This window comes from Protopterus annectens, chromosome 6.part1, assembly GCF_019279795.1.
Source record: "Protopterus annectens isolate FY-2018-M chromosome 6.part1, PAN1.0, whole genome shotgun sequence".
Taxonomy (NCBI): Eukaryota; Metazoa; Chordata; order Ceratodontiformes; family Protopteridae; genus Protopterus; species Protopterus annectens.
The window spans coordinates 27,870,237-27,885,168 of NC_056738.1; the positions used below are offsets into that span (position 1 = coordinate 27,870,237).

General features: G+C 36.4%; 1 protein-coding gene across 2 annotated transcripts in view; it reads right to left on the reverse strand.

Moving 5' to 3' along the window:
* Positions 1–14,932, reverse strand: part of GOLGA4 (golgin A4) — a 1,578,103-nt gene that overhangs the window by 801,736 nt on the left and 761,435 nt on the right. For both annotated transcript variants that reach the window (XM_044075462.1, XM_044075461.1), the window contains exon 5: positions 6,644–6,754. In XM_044075462.1, coding sequence (XP_043931397.1) covers positions 6,644–6,754 — 111 coding nt within the window. The remainder of the gene's footprint in view (positions 1–6,643; positions 6,755–14,932) is intronic.

The following is a 14,932-nucleotide window of genomic DNA, read 5'->3' on the forward strand; positions in this document are numbered from 1 at the left end:
CACCACAGGTAAAATGTCAGACTGTCTCAGTGATCTTCTCTCAGTCTATATGACCAGACATCTCACACATCCAGTTAAATAGCATATTTATAAAATAACCAACAACCATTCCAAGTTTAACCCAAAAATGTTCATTACTACACTATCATCAGTTAAATGGACCTTCCTAAAAGTCCTCCCCTTAGATGATGCAGCAAATTAACTGAATAAAACTTTTCTAAATATCCTATATAGTCTTGCACCAAAAAGAGTAGAATGCTAAAGCAAGATAGAGAAAAAGCCTGGATAGAATGGCAATAATATAAAACAACTCAATGTCTTCAAAACTTCAGGAAACTTCACAATCATACTAAAAAGCAAATAAATGAAAACAAAAAAATATATACTATAATAACTTTCAGAACAATACTGAACACAACTGTAAAAAAATTTGGACATCCATTAAAGAAATGTTACATCCCAGCCAAAAATTCAATGCAAATCCCTCTCCTGATGACTCACCACTTGAAAATGCAAAACAGTTCAACTTTTATTTTACAGAGAGTACGGCATCTCTAATCAAACATTCCTCAACATCTAAACCCAGCCCTGCCAAACAACCGCATATCAGCACATCCACTTTCACCTTCAAACCTGTGCCAACAACCTACATGAAACTACTTTTAAACTTAAACCATGCTCTTCTTTAGATGATGACCTTCCAAGTAAGCACCTAATTATAGCAGCCAAGAGCACTCCCTATCCTGTCTCAATCCTTATAAATAGGTCAGTCCAAGAATCCCACATTCCCTCTCTCTGAAAAAGTCACGTTATCCCTCTGCCCAATTGAGGAAATTCAAGAGACATTATTAACTTTAGAGCTACAGCAATCTTATCTCCCCTTGCCAAAATACCTGAAAAATGTATTCAAAACCAATTCCTATACTATCTCCTGCAGGAAGAACTCTTATCCCCTACACAACACAGCTTCCACCCTTCCCATGGTACTAAACTGCCCTTCTAACCTATATAATGTCAATTAAGCTAGTGATAACAGCAAACTAGTCTTTTCCCTATTTCTAGACGGTCTGTCACAGCAAACTTCTACTTCAGATGTTCTCACTAAGTCTCTCCCAACCCACCCTTCTGTGGTTCAAAAGGTACCTGTCCAATAATTATCAGTCAGTAAAATGGTACTCCACACTATCTCCTTACATCCCAGTCGCCATCTGTGTACTACAAGGCTATATCCTTGGTCCCCTCCTCTAACATTTTCACCAACACCCTCTATACATCTAATTGCAAATAAATTTTCTGGGAGTGTGATGAGATGGCAGACTTTAAACATTCCATGCAGACTACTCTATCAGAGATACTAGGTGAGTAAATAGGTATAATAAGGAAAATGATTTTTCTGAGCTATGATACAAAATTGGAATTGCCTAGTCGCAGTAAGGCCTTGCTGAGTCTAATTATGGTGGCTGCCAAAAAGTAACTGCTAGAAAATAGAAATCAAAGTCTAAACCAACTGTACTAGAACAAGTGACTAGTAACAGAGATAAAACAAATGGAATTGGGATCTTAAGAAAGGGGTAGGAGCAAATCACAATGGAAAAAAATGGGAATTGTTGGAACAATACATACAGGGTAGGAATAACGTTTAAAAGGCAGCAGGATTTGAATGAGCTATGTAATGTTTGACTGACAATGACTTGGTAGCTTTTAAGTGATGCATATATAATATTTGCAACTAAAATTGTGTCAGTATAATTTGTGATGTAAAATGCTTGCAAATGGGATTACGTCAATATGGTTTGTCTTCATTTATATAAATATATGATTGCCCATGTCATAACTGATAATTTAATAAAGATGTTTCTCATTTAAAAAACAAAAAACAGCCTCTATGCATCCACAGAACATGCCACCCTAACACAATACGCAGATGATTCTACTATAATTTGCATATCTGACAACATGGAACACCTCCAAAAAATTACTCAGGAAGCTTTACAGCCACTGAAACATGATTTTGTAAATCACAACTCATGCTCAACCCAAAAAAGACCAAACTACTACTTTTTCCCCCAAATCCATCTCTCATGTAAAAACAAACTTTAAAGTCCTCTCTCTTGTTAATGCAACCACTGAAGTCACTTCACATAGCAAATTATCAGGGGTGATAATGGATGATAATCTTATATTCGACCTGCATATACAAAATTGCATAAGAAAAACTCATAAAAAAACTAGGGTGCTTTACAGAGCAAAAACTTACTCAATGACACAATTAAAACTACACTTGCCATTACTTATCTCCTCCCCAAACTTTTTTATGGTGCTTCCATCCTTACTAACCTCTATGCTTCACAAAAATTAAAACTTGAGCAATACTATAACAACGTTGCTAAATTTGCAGCAAATACCCTTTCAGAATACACTAACCTAGAAGCACTAAAAAGCCTAAATTGGTTAGAAATGCCTCATGTACTAACATATGCACAGCTTCTGACCACCTATAAAATTATCCAGCATCCATATGTCTGTCCAGTACTAAAAATCATTCTACACAATTATGTTCCCAGTCATTCACTGCAATCCAGTGACCAAAAACTCCTGTCTATTTATCTGCTGGACATTGTGTATACTCGTACAACGTTGATAAGCCCTGGAACTCCTTACCCGTATCCATCAAGTCAATACCCTCCCTCCGATCTTTCAAAACCATTCTGAAAAACTTCCTAACTAAAATCTGACTGTGTTCTTGCTCAAAAACAGGATAAACTATATCCCTAAATGTGAACATGTACCCTTTAATGCCTTATACCTTCTTACTCTCCCTTCTTCACCTTCTTCCTTACTTCTATCAAATTCTCTTCCCCGGCTTTCTCTCTAAATATACCATAAGCATACCATAAACCTGTTTTTCCCCTCACTTCATATTGCAATTCCTGTTTATATTAGACTAACTTACCTTTAATTTCTCTACAAACTGTCCAAAAATCTCTCTAAATATTAAATGACTGTCATATAACTTGTATTGATTTTTAACCAATGTTTTATATTGTGACTAACTTGTTTTAATTATTTAAACTGCAGATGTTTTTTGTTTTTTATTTTTGAAGATTGTAAAAGTATTGTTCTTAAAATAACCACAAAATGCTACCAAACACACCACAATAGGTCCTTCCACGTATAACGAAATGTAAAAACAAAATGACTGAGAAGGGACACTTATGCAGACAGCACAAATATTGCCTCAATACGGAAAATGCAAAGGTCAGTTTTATACACACAGTACCTGTATTCTGTTGTTAATGTCAGAGTGCAGTGTTCCACGCTGTTCAGCTTAAACCACCAACGATAGGCACACCTTGCTTATCAAAGCAAAGTTTAAAAGATAATTCCAAAACACAGTTCCAGCTGTTCAGCTCCAAGCTCAAATGGGCAACCCAAGCTGCTCACAAATAAGTCCTGATAACTTTTAAAAATAAAACTCCGTCTAACAATGCTTGTATAACATCAACTTCAAAAACAAGCGTTAGGCGGATTCTAAAATGCAATACTTTTATTATAAAAAACGGCAAGCGCTTTCGACACAAGTCTTTTTCAAGCCAACAAACAGTTTTACAACAGGAAGACACATGCTTTATATTCACATCAATTGTGATGTCATTTCCTATTAAAAGTCTTAAAGTCATACTCTCTCAGCAGGAGTTCATCTAAATCAACTGTGTATGTGTTTTAAATGCAGTTACCATATTCAACAATCATACACATGATAATAGATTTCTCTGCAGAGCAATCTATATATGATCTTTATGCATATACAAAAATTATTTAAAACTTTTTTAAAAACATTTAGAGTATTCAAAATGAAGTTGTAATGACTAGCATGCTACTTGTCAAGGTGCATGCTGTACTTCATATTCCAACGAATTAAAGTGAAGTGTCTACTGAATTTTTTACAGTACTTTACACTCAAACAATATATCCAAGATATTCTTTTGCATGGAAATATAATTTCCTTACGGCAATCCTATATTATTTAGTATGATATGAAGATATGAAATTTAAAATCAATTATATAAGAGTAAAAACACATATAAAACATATAAAAAATTATAAGAGAATGTATACCCTATCATCATATTATTACTAGTAGTAATAATATATCTACTAATTTACAGAATAATTGGTAGTATGGCATAGGTCCTTTATCTCTGGGTAATCAGGTCATTTAGGTTAGACTGCCTATATTTATATATATATATACGCATTTAACATACAGAATATAATTCAAAGTATAATACGTAATGTATAAAATGTAACTTGTAACAACGTATATTACAAGAAGGCAACCCATTATGAAACAAGAACTGTCTTTGCTCTCTAACTAACAAATAAGAGGGACATGCAACATATGGTACATAATATGGAGTGTACAATGTATATCAGGGTTTACTATAGAGAGACCAACATTCTCATGACCAACGCTATCATTTTCTCTGCTTTGCGGGTTAGAGGGAGAATCCCACTTATCGTAGGTAGACATACCACTCTAATATAAAGACAATCTATGGATTTTATGATAGTCAAATGGGTGTACATCAATATGGGTATTTATGCCACACTAAGACGTTATTGATGAAATCATCTAATAAAATCACAACATACCAACATGATGATAGAGTTTATAATAAAATTATGGTAGGGCAGATCCTAGGTTCTATGCTAGTTATATATTAATACCTAAAGTCACATTTGCCAAAAAATAGGTAATGATTCACTATACTGGTATATCTGTCAGCTATAGATAGTCAATAAATTAAAGCTATAAAACTATCTTTTTAATTTTCTAGCTTTTAAAATAGGTTTTATTGAAACTCTATCATTTATACCCGGTTCTCGATCCGCCCTCAACCTAATTATTCACTTGGCTTCCTTCTGTTCTGTCTCATTGAAAATATCTCCACATCTAATAGTCACCGGGTTTAATTGGATTACTTGAAATTTAAAATTATGTTCCGTAGAGGTACTCCCAATATGTTTAGACAGAGCATTTCTAGGTGAAGCTATCCTAATATGGCAGAGATGTTCTCTAATTCTATCCCTCAGCCTTCGATCTGTCTTGCCTACATAAAATGCGGCACAGCTGGTACAGGTAGCCAAGTATATCACATGCTCAGTATCACATGTTGCTGCTGCTGAGAACTCAAATTGTTGCCCTGTTACTGGGTGTAGAAATATGTTAGTCTCTTTAATATAACCACAATAATTGCATCTTCCACATTTTTTGGTTGCACCTTGGGTCCTATTTACAATCCTATTGTTTACCCGGTCGGGTCCACAGAGCATCCTATACAGATTTAGTTTATTTTTATATGTAAAACGAGGAGATATATCTAGTAGAGCCGAGATATTAGGGTCAGTTAATAAGATGTCCCAATGTTTACTATATATACCTCTAATGTCTTTTAAATCTTGTGTATAGAAAAGTGGTATCCTAACTGGACAGTTCATAACACTAACCAAAGATGTGGCCTCTGCCTTCCTTCTCCCATTTGTGAAGTAAGGTTGTGCCCTATCATTCCTCAGATTCTCTATCTCCAAGAGACTTGCATCAATTTCTTCCGATCTATATGACCGATTCAAGAATTTCCATTTAAGTTCATTGATTCCTGTCTGAAATCCTTGCTGATCTGAGCTTAACCTGGATACCCTCATAGCTTGGCCTTTTACAATATTGCCAAATATATGATTTGGGTGCATGCTACTCCGATGTAGGTATGTATTCCTATAACAGGTTTTCCTGTGTATACCTGTACTTAATAAACCATTTGATAGACTCTGTACAAATACATCCAAGTATGATATACATTCATATGACTTGGTCATAGTAAACCTTAAATATTCTGTAGTTGTATTCATATCTTGATGTAGTTCCTTAAGTAGTGCTTCTTCAGCTTTCCAAATGAGAAAGAGATCATCTACGAAGCGTGTATAGAAAAGGACATTTTCTTTAAATTTACTTATTTTGAATAAATACCCCGCTTCCCAGTCAGCCATAACTAGGTTGGCGTAGCTGTTGGCACATGAAGTGCCCATAGCTACGCCATCCCTTTGTAAATAAAATTGATTACAAAAAGTGAACACATTGTTCATCAAAACTATTTCCATAAGTTGATAAATAAGTTCTATTTTGCTATCTGTATACGTACCATCTTTCTTTAGGCATCTCCTAATACTATACCTTCCTTGTTTGGAATAGTTGTAAAAAGGGACTGAATATCTAATGTAACTAAAATGTCCCTTCCTTTCTTATATGTACTGAATGTTTTTTCATACAGAAACATCAAAAATTGTTTAGTGTCCTTTAGAATGTACTCAACCTTATCTACTATGGGTCTCAGTAGGTGTTCTAAATACAGGGAGATAGGCTCAGTAATCCATCCCCTTCCAGCCACGATAGGTCTCATCTACTGTTCTTAAAATGTTTAGTAATATCTGGAGTTTTTCTCCAGGGGCCTCCACTGTAAATGGGCTTCTACCCAGTTGGAGTTTCCCAATAATCAAATGGAAATAAATAAATATTAGCTCAGTATTCTGTTCACAAGTTGAGTACAGCAGATTCATGGCACAAGCGGAAGCATACTGCATTTACCTGGTTATTCAGATTTTTGTCATCTGTCAGTGTATGTTCAAGCTCCCCCTGCAGTTGTTCAAGTTGTGCCTGTAATTCTGTAACTTTAGCTGTCATTTCATCCTCACGAGTCTGCAAAAGAAAGAAACCATTACCACTGTGGTGTTCACAACAAAAAAAAAAAAAGTCTGCCACCTTAACTTTTTTTTCCTTCAGCCTACAGGCACTACTGACAGAAGACTTTTTTATCTCTCATCGTCTCTCTACAGCCACAGCATTAGTTAAGATAAGCTAAGTTACAAACTTGTTTAACATTCTATCCAGTCATTTACTGGGCCATGCATGGTGACTCACATTAATTACTGAAAATTTGCACTCAGCAATTCAGATTTAGTGGTTTAACAACTAATAGCTTGCAATTCAGATTACTGTGTCTTGTATAGTAGTGGATTATATACAACACATCTGGTTTGCATGCCATAGATTTAAATTTCCAAGTCTTAAGATTTAATACACACATTTGAAAATACATTTGAAGGACATTTTGCTTCAACTTCCGATTTGATTAGTTTTAAAAGAAGTTACTGGTTTTAAATTTAAATTGCATCTGCTGGCTTACATTTCAGATTTTGGCATTTTGCAGATATACTGATATAACAAAACTCAAACTTGTAAGATTATATTAAATATCTAATTACTTTCATGGGAAATGCATTTTGTATGTTTTTCTCCTGACTGTGTAACAGTGCAAACATGTAAACAAAGCAGTCCACAAGAAGCTAGACAGTTTGTGCTAGTACAAGGCCCAAAGGATGAAATATATGCAGTGAAAACATTGCTTTCTTCCCAGAATAAGTTAATATGTAAAAATTATCTTATCTGGTAATAAGAATTCAACATGGACACTCCTGGTGTCAACTAAACATGGCTCAACAGATTTAATGAAGTCTGTAAAATAGACAGATATAGATAAAGACAAAGAAACCTTATACCAAGGAAATATAGTTTCCCAACCTTAAGTTACAAACAGTAAAGGACTGCAAGCACTAGCCAGGACCACAACAGAGGAAATTGGACCAGCCTTCCACAAACCCCTCACAAAACAAAATCTGGAACCATTCAAGGATAACATTAATGGATGCTGAAAATAAAGTATTAGAAAAAGGATTTACTTCAATTCCACATAATAGAGGCAACCTTGTCATTACAGTTATTGACCTTATGCTGTTTTGTTGAAAACTGAATCTTTAAATAATTTTTCAAGAGAGGAAAAAAAAAGAGAAAATGACAACATGGAGAAGGCAACAATCTAGGGACAGAACAGCAAGCAATGAACAAGAACAAATGGAGGAGACTTAGCAACTTCTGCCACCTACATCACCCTATATCTAGGTATATTAATAGAAATGTGAGGATGATACGTACAGAATTCTAGCTCAGCCTTGCAAAGAAGAAATTTTATAACCTCACACAAGAAGTGTCTGTTCCAAAACAACTCAGTGAAGACAAGATATGAAGGATTATGAAAGCAGACAAGGATGGCGGCATCTTCATCACAGACAATGAGAAATACAATCAGAACATTTGAAGAAATCCTAATAAATCGGAATTTTACAAATGAAAACAGAGGTAACTCAGAGGCCTCAAGTGAAGTCAGGTATCCCACCTGTGACCTAGAAGGTTACAGGACTAACTAGAAACAAGAGTGTGAAGGATTAGTCCAAATTTATTTTTATTTTTATTTTATTTTTATTTTATATTTATTTACCAGGCTAGTCCATCTGGATACATTTCCATTTTCAGCAGAGTCTATGGGAGAAAAGCACCACATTGAAGTTAATACAAAACAAATTATTTACATAAAGAAAGTAAATAGTTAGTAAAATAACTTCCAACCCTTTCACATAACTAATCCTCACAACTCACCTTTCTCACACTCATACTCTCTTATTTCCCCCAATTTATACTCCTCAGAAAACCTCCTTCTTTTTCAACACAAAGTTATCTCCTGCCATACTAACCCTATCTCCATAACTACTAGCAAAGCCCTTCATTTCACAAAAGAACCCAATCTCATCTCCTTGCTAGTTACTCACCTAAACAATTCCATACTACATCTGATTAGCACTCTCACATCTGGAGACATCCATCCAAATCCAAGCCCCACCACTATAATCGCTACAAATAAATCCCTATTACTCACTTCCTTTAACTCCCAAAGTGTAGTAAACAAAGTCCCAAACCTTCATGCTTGGCTCACACACAATAAACCTGACATCCTGACTATTTCTGAAACCTGGCTAAAACCACACATTAAAGACTCTGAAATTGTTCCTCCAAACTACTCCATCATAAGAAAAGACAGACCTCATAAAAAAGGCGGAGGAGTAGCCCTCCTATTTACTTCCTCCCTAGTAGTTACTCCCTACAACAAACCTATTCCACACTTTAACAACGCCAAACTTCTCCTCACCCTACTACAAATCAATAAGCATAAACACATATGTATAGCTTCCCTTTATATCCCCCCAGGTGATAATATCTCCACACTCGAACTTATCCTTTCCTGGCTATCCAGTGACATTAGTAATGAAACCATAATCCTAGGAGATGTAAATATTAACTGGGCCCTTATCCAGACTCCTACAAATCCTATTAACATCAACCTCTACAATTTCTCACAACTGATCACTTCAGTAACTCACCCTGCCAAAAACTCCTCCAATGGGAGTATACTGGATTGGATTCTAGTCTCCCATCCTCACTATTTCACCAACAGTGGCACTCTTCCCGACCCACTTGGTGACCACATACCCACCGGCTTCCCACTATCCTCCAATGAACCCACAACTACATTACTATCCATGACCAAAAAAACTTCAACCCAATAACCTTTTCAAACTCATTACAAGCAATTAACTGGAATTGTTTAAAAACACTACCCCTAGACAATGCTGTCTCACACTTTAACTCAACATTTTTTAAATTACTAAACTCCCAAGCTCCCTTACGGACAAAGAGAATAAAAACTAAATCAGCCCCATGGCTCTCCAAAAGTACTCTTGCTACCATGAGACAGAGAGACAAAGTCTGGGCACGCTACCAAAAACATAAGACAGCACCACTCCTTAACGAATATAAAATGCTCCGAAATAAAGTAAAAAAACTCATTACTTCTGATCATCAAAACTACTTCTCTACACTCCAAAACCATAATAAAAACAACCCTCAAAAGTTCTGGAAAGGGATCTCTACTCTCCTCCACCCTAGCAAACCAGATACTCCTTCTCCAGACCCAAATGCTCCAGTACTTGATTTAGCCACCCAATTTAATTCTTTCTTTATTGACTCTATTTCCAAATTGACCTCCTCATTCTCCAACACCTCCCTGCTATCCAATACTCCCTCACCCACCCCCACTCTCTCTACTTCTATACCCTACTCCCCACCCACTAACTCCTCTACCCCCTCTTCTACACAAACTGTATCCTCATCTACACCACCCCATAATTTCCCCCCTCCTGACTGCACCCTCTTCTCATTAAATCCCATACCTACATCTACTATAAAAAAATTACTTCAGAAATTGAAACCATGTACCAATGCTCCTGACAATATCCCTTCTTACTTTCTCAGTATAGCAGCTGAAACTCTTGCCTACCCTATTAGCATCTTAATTAACCGCTCCCTACAAGAATGTACAGTTCCCCAAATCTGGAAACAAGCTTTTATTATACCTCTACACAAAGGTGGCTACAATAATAACATTACTAATTTCCGTCCCATAGCCATCCTGTCCCCCATTTCAAAACTCATAGAAAAATGTGTCCATCTTCAACTCCTTCCTCACCTCCTAGACAACCATCTTATAACTCCCACACAGCATGGTTTCAGAAATAACCACAGCACTATGACTGCCCTCCTCTCCTTCCTTGAAATTGTAAATAAAGCCCGTGACTCTGGACAAATTGTTTCCACCTTACTTCTTGACCTCTCCAAAGCCTTCGATACTATCTCACACAGCCTGCTCTTAACTAAACTCTCCAAACTTTACCTATCTTCCACCTCCTTGAACTGGTTCTCTAGTTATCTATCTAACAGAAACCAAGCTGTAAAATGGAAAAAAGCCACCTCCTCTTTTCCTTAGTACCCCTACAGGAGTTCCACAAGGCTCCATACTTGGTCCTCTTCTCTTCAATATTTTTATTAACGACTTCCACAAATCAATCCCATACTCTAGCATCATCCAATATGTAGATGATTCAACTATCATCTGTTCTGCCTCTTCTATCACTGCACTACAAAAACTTACTCAAGATGCCTTCTCTTCCACAGAGCAATGGATGCTAAGTAATCATCTAGCCCTCAATGCTACCAAGACCAAACTAATGTTATTTAATCCTTCTAGAGTCACTCCTCCCGACCTGAATACATTCTTAATTACTAGTCAAAACAACTCACCTCTTGAAATAGTGTCAGAGACCAAACTACTTGGGGTCCAAATCGACAACCAACTCAAATTTAATTCTCACCTACAAATAAACATCAAAAAAACGCATCAAAAACTTGGCATGCTTTATAGAGAGAATGCCTGCCTCACATCTGCCACTAAAATCACTCTCTCTACTTCCTTTCTTATCCCCTCCCTTCTCTATGGCGCCCCACTACTAACTAATCTTCAGTCCTTGTTAAAAAAACAGCTTACCTCCTGCTATAACAAAATTGCAAAATTCGCCACCAGCCATAACTCCTCCACTCACCACTGTTTATCCCTCCATAAACTAAAATGGCTAGAACTTCCCAACCAACTAACTTACACTCAACTAACCCTAGCCCATAAGCTTATTCTAAACCTCTCCCTCTGTCCCTCCCTTTCCTCTGCCTTTAAAATGCACCTACCTAACAATGTTCTAAGGTCAAATAATCAAAATCTACTAGAAGTGCACAAACCTACTCATCCCCCAAGCAAAAGCCTTCTGTCCTTCAGCCTCGCTCGCCTCTGGAACTCCCTACCCCCACTCATCCGCACCACCTCCAACCACTCTACCTTCAAAAAGTATCTTTTCTTACATCTAGCATCACAGTGGGAATGCTCATGCTCCCACCCTACATAACTAACTCTACTCATAGTCCTCCAATATCTCATCCTACTTTATGTAGCTACTATGTTTGTTCTCTAATCTGTATTAATGTTTAACATTTGTTCTATTACTAGTATTTTTCTTCTCAATGTATTAACTGTTATTACTGCTACTGTATATTTGATAAGTTTTCACTTGTATCCTGTCTACATTGTATTAATAACTCTCTGTACCTACATTTTCTCTGTCAAATGTTGAATGTACATTTTCTTTGTGGAGCTTTTCTCCCCAGGGCTCGATTGAAAACGGGTTCTTTATGGCCCAATGGACTATCCTGGTAAACCAACTGCAATAAATAAATAAATTAAATAAATAAATAAATACAAACAGAAAACATGGTTCAATCTAGATCGTACTAATTGAGAATATATACTAGGAAGGACAATTACTCTAATTATATTTCACAGTACAAGATAGGGGAGTTCTATTTTAGTAAAACATTCATGAAGATATAATTGATTCAGTAAATATATACACATACACAGTTTTATATTAATTAATATCAAAGGCTATTAACAAAGGTGCTTTAGAGATTAGCTTCTCAAGGGGAGTGAGTAGAGAGAGGTAAAAGAAGGTAGTAAAAAAGAGTAATTAATAGACTCATAAGATTAGTCAGGATTGATGCATGGGCATAACCAGTGTGTTTTAAGATGGCGTTTGAGCTTTTGTTTAAAGAGGAAGGGTGAAGGAATAGAAGTTAGAGCAGTAGGTAAAAGATTCCAGTATTTACCTATGGTACTGGAGAATAGGGAGTCACCAGTGATGTTGTTAGACTTAGTTAACCTCACAAGAAGCTTGTTTGAGGAGCATAGTGAATTTAGATTAGTATAGGGAGAAATAAGGTCAGAAAGTATAGGGGTATTTTTTGGTTGGTAAAATATCCTATGTCCAAAGGTAAGTTGGGAAAGTATCAGTGTGTTTTTAAGTTCCAGCCAGTTTAGTTGCTGTAGATTCTGACAGTGGTGAGTTCTAAGTGGGTTTCCAGTAGCAAATCTAGCAATGCTATTGTATGCATTTGCTAGTTTAGGGAGGTTATTTTTTTTCAGGTTGGTGTATATGGGTGAAGCATAAAGAGTGGAAATAAAATGAGAGTGAGCGAGTATAACTTTGGCCTTTGGAGTTAAAAAGGTTTTAATTCTATAGAAGCAGCCGAGTTTTCTGTTTATGTTTTAATAGTGTTATTAATGTGATTATCAAAAGTGAGGTTGTTGTCAATTATAATACCTAACAGCTTAGTGGTAGAGTCAGTGGATATATGTATGCTATTAGCTGATGGTGAATACATTTCTCCAGACTTTTTGCTAAGGGAGATAAGAGTGCTATAGGCCTGTAGTTAGAATACTCATTGGAATTACCTCCTTTATGTAAAGGGATTATGTGGGAGATTTTCCAGATAGCAGGGATGGTTCCTTCAATGATGGTTCTGTTTATAAGAATGGATATGGGATAACCAACTGCTTCAGCTGCTTTTTGAAGGTATTCAGATGGTAACTGATCAGCAGATGGGGTACAAGGTTTAAGTTTTTGGATACGTTTTAGGATATAGGTGATAAAGATGGGTTGTAGTTGGAATGTAGGGAGAGTAGCAGATGTGCAGGTGGGGAGGCTGGAGTTGTCTATTGTGAGGTGACTAGCTAGTGAATTGATGGTGTCAGTGAAAAGGGAATTAAAAGCATTAGCAGTTTGATGTGAGGTATTCTTTTCAGCCCCTAAAGGGGAAGGTGTACTAGAGTGGCCTGGGTGTAGGAGTGAATTTAAGGTTGACCAGAACCTTTTGGGGTTGTCATGGTGGGTTTGCTGTAGTTTACAGTAGTAGTTCTTTTTATCTATAAAAATGGCTTTTTTAGTACTATTTCTTAACTGTCTAAAGGCTTGTTGGTCTGAGGTAGTTTTGGTAGTTCTCCACTTAGCCCAAAATGTATTCCTAAGTAGTATTTTTTGTCTTGTCTCTTTGGACAGCCAGGGGGCATGTTTAGATTTAACTCTGATAGATCGTTTTGGGGCATGTTGGTCAAGGATTGTTAGGAATTTGGTATTGAAATATTTGATAGCTTCTTCAAGGGTTAGGAGTTTTAGTAAATTCCAGTTACAGGCCTTTAGTTCATCTTGGAATAATAATGGGTTAAAGTGTTTATTGCTATGTGAGATCCTATAGGAAGAGGTGTAATTAATGTAACTCTTTTGTCTTATGATGTAAGTTAAGGTATGATCGCTTACATCATCAGGCAAAGTTCCTACTGTATACGTTTGTTGCCGTTTGTTAGTAAGAATCCAATCTAAGATGCTTTCTTTGTTGTTAGGTTTATTGATTCTTGTGGTAGTATTGATTGTCTGAGTAAAGCCATGAAGATTAATATGTGAAAAAGGATTATCTGTATTGACAGAAGACCAGTCACAATTAAAGTCTTCTAATATTATTGTTCCTTGTGGGTAGGTAGAAGATACCCAACTTAGGATATTCTCAATTGTGACATTATTATTGCCAGGAGGTAAGTAGATACAGATGATATAGACTGATTTATTAGGGTTTAGTTGTAGTTTAGCAATAAGGATTTCAGCCTTAGTATCTTTTAGTGGGTTAAACGGTACAGAGGAGATTTTTAGTCCATTTTTAAACATAAGGGCTACTCCTCCACCCTTGCGATTTATGCGGTCCATTCTCAATATGTCATAGCCAGGGGGAAGTATTGCATTATATTTAGTACCAGGTTTCAGCCAAGTTTCAGTAAGACAGAAATGTCAAATGAGTGAGTATCAAGGAGGGCATGGAGATGGGCAATCTTGTTGTTAATACTTCGGATATTGAGATGTCCTAAAAGTAAGGCATTGGAAACAGTGGTTAGTGTTGGGAGGGTAGAGCTTGTGATATTATAAGTTATATCAGTGGAGTCATTAGTTGGCCCTGGGTTAGGGTGGATGTCACCATCGCTAAGGGTTGGAGTTTTTAGTTCTAATGATGGTTTGCATGAGAAGCTGGTTAGATATTTTAGTCTCCTTATATTTGGATTGTTGAAGTTAATGTGTGTAAGTCGATGGTATTTGGCTAGTAGGTAGTTGGGGGTACATGTAATGTTTAAATGAGTATGTGTTTGGATAGGATATTGGATGGCTGTTTGCGACAGTAACTAAAGTGGTAATAATTAGCTTTTTCATAGGAAGTAAGGAGATA